General features: G+C 31.4%; 3 protein-coding genes across 8 annotated transcripts in view; 1 reads left to right on the top strand and 2 right to left on the bottom strand.

Moving 5' to 3' along the window:
• LOC110993039 (protein capicua homolog) overlaps window positions 1–5,334 on the bottom strand; it is a 35,111-nt gene extending 29,777 nt beyond the window's left edge. For 2 of the 3 annotated variants that reach the window (XM_022259108.2, XM_022259110.2), the window contains exon 1: window positions 4,940–5,334. The gene's annotated coding sequence lies outside the window, so the exon portion shown is untranslated. Of the gene's footprint in view, window positions 1–4,531; window positions 4,899–4,939 lie in introns of those variants that run through there. The other variant, XM_045631211.1, reaches the window with a different exon arrangement.
• Window positions 5,335–6,215: 881 nt separating this feature from the next.
• On the bottom strand, window positions 6,216–7,321 carry LOC110993022 (dynein light chain Tctex-type). The gene is made up of 3 exons (XM_022259080.2): window positions 7,152–7,321; window positions 6,910–7,075; window positions 6,216–6,642 (listed from the first exon to the last, which is right to left on the bottom strand). The coding sequence occupies exons 1-3, from the start codon at window positions 7,185–7,187 to the stop codon at window positions 6,494–6,496; spliced, it is 351 nt and encodes a 116-aa protein (XP_022114772.1). The 5' UTR covers window positions 7,188–7,321; the 3' UTR covers window positions 6,216–6,493.
• Window positions 7,322–9,099: 1,778 nt separating this feature from the next.
• On the top strand, window positions 9,100–21,308 carry LOC110993020 (palmitoyltransferase ZDHHC2). 4 transcript variants are annotated; one of them, XM_022259075.2, is made up of 8 exons: window positions 9,100–9,353; window positions 9,429–9,550; window positions 9,879–9,985; window positions 10,940–11,177; window positions 13,266–13,404; window positions 14,721–14,847; window positions 17,087–17,194; window positions 18,686–18,826. In XM_022259075.2, the coding sequence occupies exons 1-8, from the start codon at window positions 9,188–9,190 to the stop codon at window positions 18,759–18,761; spliced, it is 1,083 nt and encodes a 360-aa protein (XP_022114767.2). In that variant the 5' UTR covers window positions 9,100–9,187; the 3' UTR covers window positions 18,762–18,826. The 4 variants fall into 4 exon arrangements, with proteins under 4 accessions (XP_022114767.2, XP_045487191.1, XP_022114768.2 ...); XM_045631235.1 differs by having other exon boundaries at window positions 9,101–9,353; window positions 17,087–17,164; XM_022259076.2 differs by lacking the exons at window positions 17,087–17,194; window positions 18,686–18,826 and adding an exon at window positions 19,321–21,308 and having other exon boundaries at window positions 9,101–9,353.
• The last annotated feature ends 16 nt before the right edge of the window (window positions 21,309–21,324 follow it).

Below are 21,324 nucleotides of genomic sequence, written 5' to 3'. Positions count from 1 at the left end.
TGAATGAAACATAATATAACCTTTAATACGGTTCGAATATATAAACTGTTTTGCAGTTAGCGGTCCGCGTGGTTGCTGATGACTGATGAGTAATAGTCACAATACAGTAGTAACGATGGTTTTATTTACGTAACTATCGTAAATATTTCATATAAAAAATTTGGCAACTTGTTGTAATGGCTTTGTTAGGGTAACTCTCATTTAACATTGTCCAACTACCGACTTTATCATTTAGGCGTACCATTTTTTTTACCAAATTATCTTTTTTTTATAATAACGGTTAACTGTATTTTATATTTGTGTTTAAATGTGTGTTCCTATTGCTATTTTGTCATCGTATACTATATGTAGCTTTAGGTATTAAAAAAAATACTTTAAACTACACTAGGCGTATTTGCACTTGGTACATATAAGCTTTACATTTCGTTAAACAAAAGTACTAGGTACGTAACCGAGAAAGCTGTGTAATAATATACTATGCAACTACACATAAAAGAAAATAATTACACCCACATTTACACAAACTGACGTCATAAAGAGATTAATAAAACATGGAGCTGAACTCAGCTTATAATTACCTCCTCATAGTTACTTCACAGCGCAGGCAAGTTCAAACATGTTTATACTCAATCCCAACGACCTTGTTTTAAGTGTAGTTTATGAATCCCACATTCGAGTAAAGAGCCCATTAGTCAAATACTACTTTCAAGTTTCTAACGAGATAACGAACGTATCGGAGCCAGAAAAATATATTAAAATTTTAAGAAAGCTTAAGTAGTTAAACTGTTTTCTGCCAATTTTCATATATAGAACGATAAACGATAATTAATCAACTCACATATCTTTAGAGTCTGTGGCCTGTTGTTGTTGTGATAGTTATACTTTTAAAAACAAACCGTCAACCCGTCAACCAAATTTCTGTATTTTTTCCTGATCATTAGAACCTGAAGTACCTACTCATATTAGGAGAGGCGTGGCTTTAGAGCGGTCGTAGGTTTAATACCCGACTGCATCAATCTACTTTACTTGCTCGTACAGTAAAGGGAAACATCGTGAGGAAACCGAGATGTTTTAGACCCAAAAAAAAAAGTCGACGACGTGTGTCAGGCACTGGAGACTGATCACCTACTTGCCTATTAGATTTAAAAATGATCATGAAACAGATTCTGACATCTGAGGCCAGGTCCTAAAAAAGGTTGTAGCGCCACTGATTTTTTTTTAAATATCTTGATCAAACGGTGATTTTATACCAGAGTAGCGAACTGTTTATGGTCGAAATGTTTTAACATTAACAAGTTCATAGACAATGTAAAGTTATCAGCCCTATCACCTATGGGCAAGATTGGCATTCATACCCACCCAACCCATTCTGTTTATGCAAAACCTAATATCAGATAAAAATATTATTAACGCAGTTGGATGTGTGGACTATCAGCAAAATTATCAGTGGCAGTTTTATTAACATGTGGCCCAGAAGATTTTGAGTTTGAGATTCTTCTTTAAAATTTTACCTGACGTAGTAATGTAGTGTAATGTATTATACATTAGCAGATATCTACTACTACACCCAGCATTAAAATACTTTATGTAGATAACGCAATTTTTTTTCCTATATTTATGATCAAATTGGAGTGCCACTTATGGCCGGATTTCCGATTCCGGAGCACAGCCTAGACATTCTCAATATTGTATCACACAGTGACAACGGTGTTACTACTTAAATTCTAAGCACTTGACAATTCGATTGACTTAGTAGAGAAAGGTGGTATTCATGTATAATAATAATCAGAACTGTTATTATGTTGTAGTATTATTCTTATGGTGTATTAATGACAATAAGCGGTATTACACTAATTACGGATATATACTAAAAACCGTTGAACGGTTCGATTGATAATAATAATCTAATCAATCAATCAATTTCATAAAATAACTTTTTCCGCTAGTAAGTAATTTCCAAAGCTACTTAATTTAAATACCATCGTTAATATATTCTATATATATTTGCTTTGTGTGCTCCATCTAGAGTCTAGACCATACTCATCACACTCGAAGCATTCAACTAAATCAAAAAATCCAAAGTATAAAATTTTGTACCACAATACAAGCCGAAACAAGGATTACGTGACCGTGTTTTTCAACGATGATTCACCTTATATCAGGTTAGGCACACATACATGTAAAAGGTTTAAGTGAATAATATCGAATACTATAATCTTATAGAATAATATAGTCTAAGGGCCTGTTTCACAATGTACGGATAAGTTCCAAATAAGCTATTTATTATTTATTGGTAGGATAAACACTATTGTTACGTTTCACGACTGTCAGATAGCGCTATTCATCATGAAACGCGAAGTGTCTTATTCGGAATCTTCTTTCTTTCTTCATCGAATATCTTCTAAATAAGTTATGTGTTGCATAGCTATTTGGTACTTTATCCATACATTGTGAAACAGGTCCTAAGAGTTATAATAACAAAACTACTCATTGGACATGTAATTTTTTACATTACGGAATTCAAGTGGCTTTATTTTTATTTATAATCTTATGTATGGCAAAAGGGCAATACATATATATTACGATATATGCATCCTAGGCCCATAGATCGATTATGTCGGAGGTACTACAATTAAATCCCGGCAAAGAAAATAAAAAAGGTCTGATGTTAAGTATGTACTTTTATTTAATAGTAGAAAACAAACTTGCTAACCACTATCTTGGTGTTTTGCTTTTTAACTTCACTTTCCTGTTACCTCGCGATCCAAGCCGCGAGCAAGTTATGACTGCCAAAAAGATATTATAACAAAATTACTTTGTACTTTATTTTAGTTTAACATGTAGTATTCTCAATAATCAAAACCATACTTTCGTACTTGTTTGAAAGGAGGTGTGATTGAACAATATAAATTTTATAAAAATCATAATAAAGTCGACGTTAATGGGTACGGGCCCTTTATTAAGTAATCCCACGGGACTCGAACTCGATAGAAAAAAAGAAATCTCGCCCAAGACAAAAACAATAATGCTTATTTCCGGTTGAGCGTACCTGTGGAGGTATGGAGCTTATATTACTTTCTACCAAATGGCGTGTCTGGCCCTTTCACAAATAAAAAATGTCCTGTCGTCCTAAAAACATGCAGTGCATTCCTTGCATCAAATAATTTCCTGCCTGAGTAATATGTTTTATACTATAAAATATAAATTATTTACTTCAACATGGATTTTTCATGAGAATTATTTTAAATTCTAACACTGACCATCTTTTTGCTGTAATCTCTACTGCAAAAGATAATATATTCAGTAATTTTGTAAAAATACATAAGTTTTATTAGTAAGTAATAAACAATAAGTTTATTTATATTTTAATTCTAATATTCTAGTTAGAGAGAACTATTTCATAAAATAAATAGTATATATATTATTATTATTATATATTATTTATTTATACATACTAGCATTTACTAACATGTATTTATTTATTGAGAAAACAAAACAGATACATCTAAGTATATATATATATATACTTATATACAATAAAAAAAATTATATAAGTATGTATTATATTTTTATTTTTGAATAGGGACAGATATAAAGCTCTTTTACTTATAAATACTAAAAACAATATACATGGTCAGTCAGTCACTATTTTTAAACCAAATTCCAATCCCAATTTAACAAAGGTTATATTTCTATGTTTCTGGAGCAACAATCAGCAGAAAATGTATTAGAAACTATTATAGTATAAGTATATAGCATACTATTAATGTTATTATACACTGATTATGTTTATAACTGAAAACAATTTATTGGACACATAAACAGCGTAACCTCAAACAACAATACAAGTTAAAGACTTTATAATAAAATATGGATTCAAATAATACCACAGAGTATTATTATTGCCATTAAAATATAGATAATAATTTTGGAAACTAATGTGTAATACTAAAAGCCTGAGAATAATTTAATCAGTCATATTTGTTGCAATTGCATCATCTAAAACATAAAACTTACATATAATTATATATACATAGGTGTATACAGTAATATCAGTGGCATAAACCTACAAAGTTTAGTATTTATATACATGCAAAAGCAGTAAGAAATTGAATAGAGAACATATATTATATTCAACAAAGTAGAATAAAAAAATATGAGCTTGAAAAATCCTGGAATAAAGAATTGACACATTTTAAGAATATACTAGTATTATTGCATACTAGATTGCAATTACAATTGGTATGGTTGGAAATATTGCTTTAATACAAAACAGCAATATTTTATTGCAATTTAAAACTGAAAAACAACAAGTCTGCATAGTCCACACCCACACAAGTTTGTCTTCTATAAGTGACTGCATATCATCTACTACTATCTACTAATAAACTATGTTCATTACCATGTTGTGTTACTATGAGACTAAATTACAATAGAATTTATACCTCTTAGTGCCACTGCTAATTACTATGTATATATATTTGAAGCACTTTATAAAAACTGGATTTGCAAAAACATTTAAAACACTTACTTAGATTAAACAAGTAGCTGACTGGACAGTTGGATCATGGCTTTTCACAATTATTTATAAACAATTCAAGTTGCAAGGCAACCAAAGCATTTATGTAGTGAAATCAGCTGATAACAGCGATATGAACGCGAGCAACGTACGTAAATAGGCAGCACCGACACGATAGGCGCATGCTTAGATATTGACCGAAATCAATTTTATCCACAACACACTAGACGCCGAGGCGTATGCACCAGTCGGCAGGTACTAATATTTCTCATGTTCAACTAACAACTAGTCACCACGACTGCGCCTCGCGGTGCACAAATCGAATACCATTACTTATTCACCGATGCAAAGTTATAGCCGTGTGCGCCCTACATGCGCAGACAACGTTTCGCACCCTGTCACTTTATCTTTTCAACTCACCGTCCTTTGCCATTCCCAGGAACACGATGCACGTAAACAACCAAACCACATTATAAAACAAAATGGTAGTCCGGGTCGCACTCGCAGCGAGATGAGAATTTTTATGAGCGAACACCTCACCAGTAGTAAAACGTTGTTACTATCTTAACGTAGTATTTTAACAGCCCCCCACCAATTTATTATCTGCCTTCACTGCACTCTATTGTTCACTTCGTAATGATATATAATATCCACCAACACTTCATCAGAACCAGAATTGTTCAATTTATAAACGTTTTGCACTGATTTTTAGATCTACCACATCCACTTAAAAATAATGATCATTGAAGCGTTTGACATCGCGAGACAAAACACCCACACCAAAAAATTCTACATCACGACTGGCCTAGCTGAGCGCATTATAATTTCCACTCGAATGTATTCCTATTTCACTCGTTCACCATTCATTTGATTATTTCTCAATACGTGCGAAAGAGATAGAAATATAAAAATATTTCCTAGGTATGAATAGGATCAGTGTTATGAAGTATCCCTCCCTAGCGCGCTGGCCAAAATCGAGTTGAATGGACCCGAGACGCGCTCATCCATTGGATCGATTCTAGTCACGTGATATAAATATGTCGGTGACTGCATTTATAACCGCGAATTTTAAACTTATCTCCTGATGTTACATTTTATCTTGATCTTTAAATTCATATGGCATATAATCACTTTGATCAAAGATAATACATAATTTTCATGGTTGTATAACGTTAGTTATTCTTAAATTTTAAGTAGCGACACTACAAAGCTATACATAAATATATAATGAATTATAAATTGTATACCATACACAAATGTAATAAATAAAATTAGGCCTATGTAATAAATCAGATAAAACACTAATAAATAGGTATTTATAAAGTATTCTGTCAATATTCACTTGTATACTGTATTAAATAATCTCAATTTTTTATACAATTAATTCTTATATATTGTGTATACTGTTTTAGGCCAGATATATTATACAATGAAACTACAAAAAGGAAATTACACAAATGTATTTTATTTTATAAATATTATTATGTAGGAATTCCATACATGTCAACTCTGATGCCTTTGTAAGTTATCAGACTTCAAGGTTGGCATGAAACATTAAAGAAGCTAAGTGAGCTGGTTTATAATTGACAGAATTATTTAAATTTTTTTCTTTGCTAACTGTGGTCAGCCATTGGCTTTATACCTTAAATTTAACTTATGGGCAACAAGAATACATTTAGTACTAAAACACAGTAAAGGGTTTTAAATAATTAGATTTATTGGATACGAAAATATATCCTAGTTACTATAATTAAGTAAAGAACTTAATTTAGATTTTATATAAAGTAAAATATACCAAACAAACATTTTCATTGAAAAGCACTTTATTATATGATGCCATCTATTTCATAGTTTTAATATTATTTTTGATACTTAAGTGAGTTTAAATTATCCAACACAATACTGATAGCAATATTTTATAAGGAAAAATTGTGTGCAATGACGGATAAATATACAAGCAAGTCAATTTTACATCTAGATTCCAAGGCCGAAAACAGATACAATGCAGTACATGGTTTTATTTTCCCAGCGAACAGTGCATGAACCATCTGTATTGTTGTCCCAGAAACAGGATGAAGCAGTGTGCAGACCTGCACCATTCTTTTGCATAATTGTACAGGTCACTGTAATTCAGAATAATATAATTAAAAAAAAATAAGTGTCTAGACAAAGAGCACAAAACAGTTTTCTTTTAAAGTTATGTTTACATTTGATATTATGAGAAAAAAAGGCTAAAAGTATTTATTATATTTCAATTACACTAATAATGATCATAAGGAAAATCAGTAAAAAAGCTGAACAAAGAAGAAGCATATTATTGAGAACTAAAATCCCTGGACTAAAATGTACTTTTTTATAGGGCACAAGCACCCTAACATAGCTGTACTTACCAATATATTTGTATGGTTTTTGAAGCTTTGTAAGTTGGCCTAAACACGATTCTACAACCGCGGATGTCCACTGATTTACTTTATTGTGCTGATACGCCGTTCCTCCGATAGAATTTTCAATTGCCTCTTTTATAATTTTACTTACATCGTCCACGATGAATTGATTCTACAACAGAAAAGTTCCAGATATTGATACTGGTGATCGATTTAGTGTTAATTTTAACAACAATTTGTTTACTTACTTCTTCTGTTAAATCGTTGCACTCTTTAACATCCATGGTTAGAAATTCTTATTTCCTAAAATTTGGTTTTTGTTGATATCGATTTTATTGAGACTTCTAGAAACCGAACAAAATACAACAAAATTTGACGCTAACTAAAGCTGTAAAATTTGGAAATTTTAATGACAGTGCACTCTCCACAGAAAAAGTGAATAGTACAATCATTTGAACGTCATTAAAACATAGACTACATGAACATTTAACCTGTGGGTTATATTAACGTTTTATTCTTCTTACGACCTAAAATAATACCAGCGTGTAAAAAGATTAAAAAGTAAGATTATACTTTTTAAATGTAGTATATGAGTGCTCGCGACAGATAGTAGACCCGTGATCTTTTTTATTTAGTAATGGTAAACTCATTAATTAAATGGAATATCCATTGTGAGTTCCATCATCCATTTAAGTCAAATTTACTATTTCGTCATGTATACGACATTGTATGGGTCTATATCTCTATATATAATATCTCCTGTAATGTTAGGTATCTTGTACAGGTCAAAACAAAAAACAGAAATAATCTTACGACTTTCCGTCTGCAGTAAGTCTAAGTGTACCCAAATATTTTATCAATTATATTTTTGACTTACTGCCGGTGCCCGGTAGATTTGAATAACTGTAATCTATCCCTATTAACATTTTAGATAATGCTGAAAGCAAAAAAACTAAGTATTCAAATCAAATCAAATCAAAATTTATTTATTCATATAGGTAACATAATTGCACTTATGAACGTCAAAAAAAGAAATATTAAATGAATTTACATTTACTGCCAGTTCTCAAATCAAGGGCGTAGAATGGAAGAGAAGAACTGGCAATAAATCCTCCGCCTCTTTTTTTAATCGCCAAGTTTTTTTTTACATAATGTTTGTAAGGAGCTGCAACCACTACACCATGTTCCATATGACATATTGAGTAATAAAGAATAAAAAAATAAATTAAAAACAAAGATTTGTCCTCTATCAGCAGGAGGCATGGTGAAATAGGAGCACGCACTTACATACTCGTGAGAACAACACGCAAATACGTAGTATAAACAACTAATATCACCGCATACACGAATTCAATTACGACCAGTCACCACAAGTAGCACCCGTTCACGAGTATGACGCATGGCCAGCCATCGGCACCCTCGCCATATTTTAGGAAGAGAGACAACCTGACGCATGGACGCCGCCACAAGCAATGACGATCCTTGAAATGTGCACTTGGCTACACAAGAAAATAGTAATAATACTAATTATACTGAAATAATTTGATACCACATGAATCACGGTTTGTTCCCACTTTACATTTAAAAAAAGACGTAGATATCGACGATCGCCCCATAGTCTGAAAATGCAGCCGAGAGATTCAGTCGCGTTACCTATTTATACTGAAGCAATTCATATCCAAGCACTATGATCGTTTAAGTATTCATTTATATTATAATATGCCTTAGCAAGCAGTTTTACTTTAATGTACGATTTAAATTTATTTATTGAAAATATTTGTATCTCACTAGGGATTTTGTTGAAAAAAACGTATGCAATTGCCTTGGAAAGAATTACTCGTTTTATGCAGCCTTGTGGTTGGTGCGCTAATTTTGTCTTTATTACGAGTACTATAATTATGGAAGCTACTATTCTTTTTAAAGATATCTATATTTTCCGCATATACAAAATATTCTCATAAATGTATTGACTTGCCAAAGTCAAAATATTTAATTCCTTAAACTTATTTCGAACTGACTCTCGTGGGGACAACCCACAGATCGCTCTTATAGCCCGTTTTTGCACTACAAGTATCGAATTAATGTCAGCGGCAGTACCCCACTATATCACCCCAATATGAAATTTCGGTAATTTGCTGATGGTCAACTGTCAACCTAGACGCAAGAGCTACTGATTTTATATAATCTATACTCTGGTTTATTTCAATTTTCATATATTTCAATTTAGTTGACATTTTTGATTTTTAGTTCGGGTACAAACTATGGATTTGTAAATTTTATTTTAATGGCTTCATCAGTGCAGAATAATAGGGTTTCTCCTTCTGGCTATTGTGCATGTTGTCGAACGTGCAATATGTGGTGCTGGAGGGCATTAAAATGGCTTCCAGTACTGTTGATAGTTTCTATTGTGACATGGTCGTATTATGCATACGTTCTCCAGTTATGCATTTGTGAGTATTTCATTGATTTTATTATAATTTGAGATCTATTCAATGAACGAAACATGATACTATGATACTTTACAGTTACCATTGAGAGTACAGTGCAACAATGTGTCTATCTCGTGCTTTACCACATTTTATTTATAATGTTCGCTTGGTCGTATTGGCGAACAATTTTCGCTAACATCAAGGCAATTCCTGATAAGGTGAGTTCCACGAAAAATAAAAAGCTTAGTAATTTTTTTGAGTGTGCTATTAAATTATTTTATTTTTATAAGACTCACATACTCATAGGTTTTATCTTTAGTTAGTGTCCAAAGTGTATTTATATATAACTTATTGTCACAGTAAAATAAAAATCGATACCTTATTTAAATTAACAGTTAGTCATGTTTCATTATGGTAGGAAGGATGTAGACACCTTTTTAGTAGTGAAAATAGCGCTCTAAATATTAAAAAAAATTACCTACTTTAATCAAAGAAAGGAAAGTACACATAATTTTTTTTCATATTCACATATTTGATTTATTTCAGTATAAGTTACCTGAAGAGGAATTAGAAAAATTGTTAAGTGCAGACACAGAAGAAGCACAGCGTACAGTTTTGGAGAATTATGCTAAAGATCTTCCAATCGTCACTAGGTAAATATATATATTATATTAATAAATATATGAGTTCTATTGTGTTTGGTAATGATATTATATGATTACATGACATAAGCTAAATTATTTCCATGTCTGTATAGACAGTTTAGTCTGCAATGACACCTTATAAAAAAATTTAAACCAATTAATGTGCCCGTAATTCTGTACACATTCATAACACATTTTCTATGACTCCACTATATTTAAGTATCAGTTTATTCTGCACAACTGATTATAAATATTATTATAAGTATTTGTTCATTTCAATATGCTACCCTAAATTATCTTAAATTGTCAATATTTTTTTTGTATTATTTATTATATTATATATTTATTTATATTAACTACTATGAAAATACAAAAAAGACAACTCTATTTGTTAAGGCAAAAGTAACCAATGTACAATATTGAAGTCAAATAAACTTATAAAGACATTTCCCTTTGTTTATATTTTTTCTAAATTCTATCTTCAATAATATAATATATTGGAGTAAAAATACATGATTTTTTTTAAATACTTCAGACAACAATTTCGAAATTAAAGTAAATTTTTTATTAATAATTTTATTATTGCCTAAAATAATATTATTTTCTCAATCCTAGCATCATAAGTGCTTTACGAAAATTCATCAGGGTCCTCTTTAATATGGGAAGCAGAAAAGAAATATTAGAAAATTTTGCTAGTACTATCCCTGTTTTAACAAGGTTTGTTGCTTAAATATTGCAGTAGCTAGAATTGAGAAAATAATTTTTTAAAGGCCCATGTCAATTTCCTTAACTACTTGTAGGTTTCAGTAGTGAAAATTCTACTTTACTATCTGTGACCAGTAAAAATAATATGACATTTTATTTCATTATTGAAGTCTTTACGTTGTAGTGTTAGTACTATTATTATATGACAGTAAACTGAATCTGTGTCTAGTACGTATTAAGAAATTGGTGTATTGACAGAACAATGTCGGGGTCAGTGCGGTATTGCAACCGTTGCGTTCTTGTGAAGCCGGACCGTGCCCACCACTGCAGTATATGTGCTAGATGTGTACTAAAGATGGATCACCATTGTCCGTGGGTGAACAATTGTGTCTGTTTCCACAACTACAAGTTCTTCATGCTATTCCTTGGATATGCGTTGCTGTATTGTATATTCATTATGTCAACGTGTTTGCCTTATTTCATCAGGTTTTGGAAGGTAAGATTATTTTCATTTCACTTTCACTTTCACTTCAATTAGGTTTTCTTCAAAGTTTACAAATCTTTACAACTTTAAAAGAGAAAGTAAAAGTAATATGAAAAATTGATTTTGTTTTAGAATGCCTTTCAGATTATATAATACATACAGTTATTTAATTTTTAATTTAATATATAAATTTTCTTTGAAATTCTATGTATGAATGAACTGTAAAGAAACTTATTTTCTTATAATAATTGTCTTTGGACATATGATTTAAGAAACATGAACATAGTTATCACCATTTAACAAAAATTTGAGTTGTTTGGAAGAGTTCATAACCACTTGCACTTCGGCCTTGGTTTTATATCAGTGATTGATAAAATATTCTTGGAAAAAAGGGAAATAATGAATTAATACAATGGGATTGTAGATCACAGTTCAATATTTTAAGAAATAGAAAATTAAGTTATATGTAACTATTTTTATACACAATAACACAGTTGTCAACTGATAATTAAATAATTGCACTATTTATGAATATTACAGATGTATCAGGAATACAAGCATGCTCACTGCGATCGTTTTATTGACAACGGTTCATATACTAAACAATGCATGGATATTTATAATGTAACTCCCTTTATAACTTAGCTCGAATCATTTACATACTAACATTAGATATCTGTAGTTCATGATATCCACTCTTATCATTTTGAGACCATAACTATAGATTTTTATTTAAATTTTATTATGATAAAAAGATGATTATAAAGGTTTGCCATAATACCAAACATCGTAACTAAAGAATTAGTCCCTTATTTATAATAACAAATGCATTATTTTATCTTTCGTCTTTTCCAATTCAATTATGCTTACGCTGTGACTGTGAGATAAATGAAAACTTCATTTAAAACAATTAAACGTTTTTTTTATACGGAGATATATATAGACTTATTATCAAATAGTTTTACTACGTTCTATAAATAAACGTTCAAACCCCCTCAATATTAACGCGCCATTATTATCGCCCCCGTGGGGTTAAATAAAATGTGTTCATGTTAATAATAATAATATTGTAACTGAAAATTTATTACTTATATGATCAAACGTCTTTTGCTTAAATTACAAGTTATGTCGGGTGTTAAGTTCAGTGATGTGTTTATAAATTACTGTGACTGGCTTCATAGAATTGCGGTCAAACTTCTGACTTACTTGGACTTGGACTGATTTGTAAAAATAAGGCGGATAACGAGTTTTTTTTAAAATTTTTTTTCGGAGAGGATTTTTAGTATACATATGTATTAATCAAGCCTTTGACCATCTACAGCCCAGAATGATTGATTTTTCGGTAATAGCACTGTACGAAGGCGGTGTTTGTGCAATTATAACAAAGAAAGTACAATATGGTCTATTCTTACATTTTATGTATTTTGTGTCATAACTTATCTGATGTAGATATAGGACGTTACATTGTCCTTCATTGTTAATAATCACTACATATAGTGTCAGATCAATATAATCTTAGTTTTTATCTTAGTTGTTAAAAAATGACGTTCGTTTGTTTTACGAATAGATTTCTAATTGGAAGAATAAATACGAAACGAAAGTATATTTGCGAATACCTGTCACCCATTATTATTGTTTGAAAATAGCAAGTAGAAATCATCGCCTTTTAACATATCATATAGATAATGGAGCTTTACTCATTAGTAAAATATAGGATATATTCCACATTGTTTTCCGTTGTATCGCAGTGGGGATGACTTTTTTGATAATATGATGTATGTGAACAATGTGGAATATATGTGTATTAATTAGTTTTAGCGATTTATATCTTTAATGAATGGTCATTGAAATTGATGACGTGAATTCTAATTAAAACCAAGGGCTTTGGCACGAACTTAAAGTTTCGTGTCCGTAAAATAATATAAAACCTTTTTGAGATTGTCAAGAACAGTTAATGGTTGTTTGTTTTTCTACGATTTAAGTATTAATAATAATTGCTCTCATAAATTTCAGTTAAAAACTATTACATTGTTATATAAAATGTAAGAAAAATCCTATATTTAATATAGGTTTATACTAGTTTTTATATGATATCTACAGGGTGATTTCGGTGCAGCTGGCAGTTCAGGTCGTTACCACATAGTGTTCGCATTCTTCGTGGCTCTCATGTTTGCGGTGTCACTTGGTTCGCTTTTCGGCTATCATTGCTACTTGGTAGCTCATAATAGGACTACTTTAGGTGAGTTAATTTTATTTCGTACAAATATCATAAAATACACTAGCCCTTAAATCAGATTATTCAAGAAATAACAGCGCGAATCAGTTGCTTATACACCTATGCTTTTGATGATTCGTAGCTGAGGATTTTGACGAATTTAATATTTATTTTATTTTAATACAATCGAAAAAAAAACATTAATTAATGTGGCTCTATTTGCATTAGTTTTTTTTGTTAACTTGGTTCAGCAAACAAATGAATTACTGAAATTACAATATCATTTTAAACATTGGAACGCTCAACTAGCTAGGATGTATATTTTGTATGTTGTGTTATCAATATGTTCTTTAAACGTAATGTAATCTACATAATATAGGCAAAGAATTTTATAGTCATAGATATTATTAATCTATGTCATATCACATTATCACAATTCTGATTTATAAATTCTTGTTACATTCGTCATAGGATTTTCCTGTTATAAACATCATTAATACCACGACTATATATTCAAAATACTATTCGTATTTGCTACGAATAGTAGATTTTGGAACTAGCTAGGTTTTTGTAATCGATATTTTAATTTTTTGATGTTATTAATGACGTTTTTAATTTTTAATGACGAAGTATATCTGAAAATACTGAGTTTTTTATGTTTTTTTTTAAACGAGAATTTGCTTTCAGATATGCTTGTGTCATACAACCGGTCAGGCAGTCCAACGGGACAGATAGTTAACTCTATGCTAATGAATTTGTTTAATGGTAACACCATATATTCCGTAGAATTGAACAGTATTGAACTAGTGCCTTCGTTTCTTGTGTTATTCTTGTTGTAGATGGTAGAGTTCGTTTAGATTGTACTAGAACTAAGGATTTTTTGTATCTATAAAAATGTATGTAATACATTGCTTAAGAACTAATTTTCCAGCTTAATGGAATATTTAGGTATTTGTGGTGAGGAAAAGTAGCGAGTACGTTGTAGCACTTAAAAATTGAATCTTATTTTACCATACACGTGTCAGGAACTGAAATGAAAAATTTAATAACACAAATCTCTATTAGGGTCTGTTTCACAATGTATGGATAAAGTACCAAATAGCTATGCAACACAAATTATTCGGAAGATAAAAATTCCGAAGAAATTTCTGAAAAAACCTGACAGTCGTGAAACGCAAAATAGTGTTTATCCTACTAATAAGTAAAAAATAGCTTATTAGGAACTTATCCGGTCATTGTGAAACAGACCCTTATAGCAATGTATCCTAAACTCCGAATTATATTGTATTTTTTTTTTGTATTGAACATAACATTCTAGTGATCTTTAATACAAATTGCAGAAGCGTTCCGTGCTCCAATGTTCCGTGGTGGCGCCGACAAGAACGGATTCTCGATTGGGGCTTTCAAAAATTTCAAAGAGGTGTTTGGTAACAGTCCAAACCTCTGGTTCCTGCCTGTGTTTACGAGGTACATGTTTTGTATATAATCACAGCATTACTACATAAATAATTTATAGATAAATTAAATTATGTTCTGTAGGGTTTTATATTGTCTTTAAATAATTTTATGCATAAGGGAGCGTTCAAAGTGTTACGTGACGCAATTTAGGGGGGGGGGGTCTTGTTAAACGTTCCAGTGCGTTGCAAGGGCGGGATTAAAACAACGAGTTACTTAACATTTTTTTATTTTTGAAATGTTAATGCATATGGAATATAGAGTACTATTACCTGACAATGACTGGGCAGAGCGGTACAAACTTATTCCGTCTGTATACGCCGGCGTAAACGTCAAGAAAACATGACGATGCGTTACATAAGGGGGGAGGTTTCTAAGGGTTTCTCAGGGTTCTAAGATCTTCAAAAAATGTGTTACGTAAATGTGAACGCTCCCTTAATGACCAAATTTGGTATAGACATGGGAAAGCACGACTATCCGTTGTACACACAAAAGACACTGCTAGATAATACAATGCTATTGCTATGGATGGTATGATTTTTCACAAAACTATACCCAAAATTCGAACTCCGGACCTCTACAGTGTAAATATCATTGGATGATTTTATATACATTATATATCATATTGTGTGTGTTGCAGCTTAATATTTAGATTTAGAAGTTTTGCTATGTTAGAGTGTATTTGTGTGGTGTCTAAGTATAGTCTAGACTTTTAGTTGTAGGATAACGTTATTTATTATTAGTTTTAAAAGTTTCTGGTATAAAACGCCTTAATAATGAATCTGCCTTTCTCTATCCATTTCCTATGATCCATCATAATGGAAAATGAATGCGCCTGATTATAGGCTGTTGTTAACGACTCTTCGTGCAATTTAATACCTCCTCTATAATATATCGCTACTGATGTTGAATTCGAAATCGCGTATCGTCCTTAGATTTTAGGGGCTTTTTGTTATTTACAATAAAGAATAAGTAATTATTAAGTCATTAAAATCCGTTGGCAGAGTAACAGGTGGACCTCCGAATTCATCAATATAACATACAGTTACAATACAGTTAAATATTTTTTGGATACATTTTTATAACATTTACAAGAATAGGCCTGTCTAATGTCGTTTAGGTTTGCATGTTGTGTGAAAAAGAAGTGAATGTCTCAATGTTTAACGGTTGTTACGAAACGCGAAACTGATTTCATATTAATATTATGTATTCTAACATATTAATACTATGTATGTATATTTTTCCATCATAAATCTATTTTATCATATCACCAGTAACACGCAAACTTCAATATAATGGGTAATTTAAACCGTTTGGTCTCGATTTACTAACTAGCTCTTTAAAGGAACAAGATGTTGATGATGTGGTGGATTATATAAGGTTGGTTTGCTTGAAAGCATTTTGCATGTGAGGCCGTTCAAGTATTACGTAAGCATTATAGGGTCTTGAGGGGGTGTTTCTTATTTGGTGATTATAGACATAGAGAGTTCAAACATTCACACATTCTTACAATACATTATTAATATTATTATATCAACAGTTATTATTTACTTTTTTACCAATATTACCCATATACTTGAAAACGAAAGAAACGAAACATTTTCGAGGATTTTATGTACTATAAATTTTGAGAGCTTTGCTTTCATATGCTGACAAGAGGGACGGGGTAGTAAATGAAAAATGGGGGGAAATATCTGCTTACGTAATATTTGTCTAGCAAATTATAACGTGTATATATACTAATTCTTACGTAAATAGCTTTTTTTCATTGCATTAAGAATAATTTATTTAATAATTTTAATTCGAACTTAATACTGATTTGCGTTCAGAAACACAAAGAGTATTGCACTAAATACACGCTAAGGCTTAAGCCACACTACGGTTAACACTGCAGTTTTAACGACATAATCTAACATATAAGTGTCTGCTTGTAGCGTTACCACGTTGGTTTCTAATAGGTTGCCATAGAAACGTTAGTAAACGTATATGAATTTGTATGAAAAGTGACAGTTCGTGTCAACACATTTTTGACAAGCTTTCAAATTCTACATACACTAGTACTACTGTTGAGGCATCTTGACTATGCCTCCTGTACTATTTAATTATAAATTTTAAGCATTTTTTAAATTCGTACCACAGTATCAAGTAACAATATTTTCCCTGTACTTAATGTCAGCGGTTTCACGAACGACCGCTCGTAGTGCAGCCTAAGCCTTACTGTATATGCAATAAAAGCTAAAATTCCATCCAGCCTGGGTGACGGCTGCGAATACCCGGTGCGCCGCGAGCACCAGCTACAAACTTTCACGACTGCGCCGGACGGGCTCGGGTACGAATCTATGGGCACCACGCGCTCAAGGTCAGATCGCACGCACATACCTTGAGAATAAGACCTATGACTTTCATGTCTAATCATATCCCCATGACTCGACCTTTTCACCGGCATGTTAGGCCGTCAAACAAGGTGCAATATTTGTACGAGTTGAGAGATAAATTAGTGTGTCAAATGTCAAATGTCATTCGAGTAACAGATTATTATTTTGATAAATACGCGCGTATTTCTGAAAAATATCTGTAAAAACTACACGTTTGCCTGTTTAGTATCTGTGCTTAAAAATTAATGGACAATGAATAAACAATATGTCATAGGAATTTAAATTTTCTTATTTTTAATTGTTAAGGAGTGTAATTTATGTCTAACTGGCTGATGTGCGACCCTCGCGTTGGCGGCCTAGCGTACCATACTTACATAATCTAAATAGATTACAATTCTGTATTTATAATTATCTTTTTCTTTTATTTTGTTTCTGAAAGTTTTATAAAGTGGGGATATAATTACGCTTAATTAAAAATACATCTTATGATTTATATAAACATATTTGATTTTGTGTATTTTTATTCGAAAGTCATAGCCGAGTGGCCTATTGTGTTGTCCCCAAACGTGATTCGAAATTATTATTTGTAGAATTAATTGTAAACATATATCATAGTGTAATTTCTAGTTATATATCGCTACCGTGAGCTATGTATTTTTAAAATTAAATAATTTACCAGGTTCATGTACTTTTGTACGCCTGTAGGAAAATGTATTGGAAATTTCTGGTGCTAAACCTTGCAAATGTGCCAAATAGAAATCCATGTATTTAAATTGAATTTATTCGAAGTCTTTACTGCTCAATTTTAAAATTAGTCCCAAGCTGGCAATTGCAATGCCCTTAATTATTTAATTAGCTTGGTTTAAGACTAGCCATCGTATTTATACTCAAGATATGTGAGCGTCGGATGTCATTGAACGAAACCCAAACTATAATTCCATTGCTTATGCATTTATTTAGAGCTATATACAACACACAAGACTGATGCTATAATGTTAAACTGTATAGTGTATTTTGTAAGTCGTTTTGTGCACAATAAAATGTTTTGTTCATTAATTTTGTTTCTTTTATTTTTTACGCCAGCGCAAGTCAGGTGACTCACAAAGTTGGGATTTCATACTATGGCGTTTTTACATTTGATATTTTACCAAATTTTCTAATTATTGTGAAGTCATCTGATATGAAAAGAACGCATTAGTCGCTACAATTAACCAAAGCAAGCAAATGGATGCAAGTGATTTCGTGAAATTGGCAATAATTTCGTCTGTGTGATGTATAAATGCAAATTACACAATGCTTAAGCCGTGTGCCAGCCCATTATTTTTATTTTCTGTCTCTGTCAGTCTTCCTGAAATCGTCGGGTTCCTCCACAAAAGCAATAGTAAAAATTAGAATAGACTTGTGGAGGGGTTCGATGCTTTGATACCCTTCATTTTAAAACGCAGAGTTCAATAGCGGAAGTTTTACAATTTTAGCGTGGCGGTGGCACACGAAAGTGAGAGATGGAGACTTTGTCCCCGAAGGGGGAGGACCGTCCCGCAAATAGTATAAGGAACACTCACAATTTCGTTATATTTTTTATTATAATTATATTTAAATAAAATCCTTACAACTAATATACGCTTTTCATTCATCAACATTCGAGTTTCCAAATTGCGTCATTCACTTCTTTTTCGTAAAGAGTTGTGTCCTTTTGCATGCTATTTATGGCAATCACTTAGGAGTGACTAGATTGCTTGTTACCAACGTAGAGTTCTGATGAATAGCAAGTGGGTATGTGTGCCAGTAGTACACCTATATATGGATGGATATTTGAATGTGTAGATGGCTACTTTTGTTATTTTTATGTAGATTTTAGTGACATACGAACAAAGTCCCTCCTCAATACACAATTTTTGTTCTTATTACAGTTAAAACAAATAGTAAAAAAAAACATTTGCGCTCTTTATACATAACACATTCATATGCTTGATGCTTTTTGTATTAATTTTATATAATAATTATACCAGAAAATATTCATAAAAAATTGCAAATTTCATTTTTGTCTGATGTTTGGTATTTTCTGGTATTTATGAAACCTCGTAAAGAATAATGACTAGCAATGGTGTAGCTTCGGCGATGGGATCGTCTACCCGATACCTCAACAAGATGAAGACACGGAATCACTTCTGAGCTCAGAAAGATGGGACCGTTGGGGCGAAAGGGCGCGGCCTTTCGACGAACGAGAGAGCTCCTCGTACGACGAACTCTGAGTAGCGGGCTGGTCACGATTACGAAATGCAGGCTTAGTGTATTATGTGTAGGCTTTTAACAATTATGGATTTATTATTTATCCAGAAACGTAAAAATGTCATCATTGGGTAGTTATCAGCCTACGGTTCCTGGTACCTTCCTTGTGGTGGCATGCTTTGGGCATCGAATGAAGTATCTTTTTGATGTATAGCAGCACATGTAGTGCTGATCTCAGTTAACAAGATCATTTTAAAAAGACTCTTGAAAATACGCAATATTTAAATATTTGCTGCGATGCTATCATTTTATGCGTTGCAGCTTACACGTTTTAAACGGAATTTCTTTAATAAAATATATGTTTTACTGGCCACCTACTCAGGCATATGCTTATAGTGACAATGTTTCAGTTTGTTTGATAAAATTGTATGGTGATTATAGTGAAATTCATTGATGCTAAGAAGCGGCAACACAGTCTACGTACTTACATTTAATAGGCTATAGTCATAGTTGTATATTGCCTGCCGTGTGACGTGACCATTTATTAAAAATATATAGAACGGTGCTGATCCTTAAGTAAAATTATAAAACATAATATATTATTAAAATTAAACGTAATATCGTCAAAAATTGTCTCGACGCTTTGAATTCATCCTCCACATTAAAGCTCTAATCGTCTTGTATATAAAGCTTCTATTTAAAAAAAGTTTTGACTCGTCAATATCACCATGTATAAAATTCATTAATCGGTCACTGTAGGTTGTTCTGATGTAAAACAAATCAATGTAAGGTTTCATAAGATAGAATAAATACCAAAATTATTAATGTTAATCCAGGACCCCATTAAAGTGTAGTAATGTATACCTATAACAGTTATTAAATAGTGGATTCGCGATTCTATCATCCATTGGGCGCGTGAGTCGCTGCCAAGAGTACCACGGAAATTAAGTAAACGTGATTCGTTGTAAATAGCGATTTTAATTAAAAATGAGACTGCTCTTAATAGTAGTTATAAATTGAATTAATTTTATTAAATTCCAGCCAGAATTTTGTTAAAGTTTATATATGACATTCCATTGTTAACCTGATTTATATGTTTATAATTTATAGTACATCCTTGCGGTGCGTTGTAAGTTTGTTGTTTATAGAATAAACATAGTAAACAATTTTATATATAAAAATGTATATGTCTATGAACTATTAGACTAAGGAAGGGAAATATTTAGACTTAAGATTTTTGTTTCCCTCATTTAACGAACGTATTAGGCTGATAGTTTCTATTTAAATGAACAATTTCTTAAGCCTAGTCATTTAAGGTAAGTAGCTAAATGTATGTATAGTACATGACATTAATATAAATTGTTGTCCGAAACATTTTTTCATATTTCAATACCTATATGTTCATAAATCGTATATAAGGACGAATTTAAGCTAGATTCTATGATATTTTACACACACCTATTTTGATTCGAGGCTCTACGTAAATTTGTACGCTCTATGCTCTATGCCTTTTTATTGTATAACACAATAAAATATAAAACGTCTAGATTATATCATTTATATTCCAGCTTTTGCTTTTTAGTACTTGTTGTAAAAAAATTCATTACTATTTGGTTTTGTGTAATATTGTACGACAATTTTTAAGAATTAAGGCGAACGAAGTGAATGTGGCGTAAGATACATAGAATTCGGGCTTTGTTTCGTTTTCGAGAAAAAAATTGTTTTTCTCATTTTCGTATTGCAAGTATTTTTATTAGTTGACGTTAAAATAGTTATAAGATCTATTGCATTTTTGTTTAAATATGTAATGATGTAAAGTGAGATAAATGTGTGTTATGGTGATTTTGTAATTTATAAATGAATAAAATATAAAATATTAGAAACT

The sequence above is a fragment of the Pieris rapae genome, chromosome 14, assembly GCF_905147795.1.
Source record: "Pieris rapae chromosome 14, ilPieRapa1.1, whole genome shotgun sequence".
In the NCBI taxonomy this organism is placed as follows: Eukaryota; Metazoa; Arthropoda; class Insecta; order Lepidoptera; family Pieridae; genus Pieris; species Pieris rapae.
This window is presented reverse-complemented; position numbering and strand designations above follow the sequence as displayed.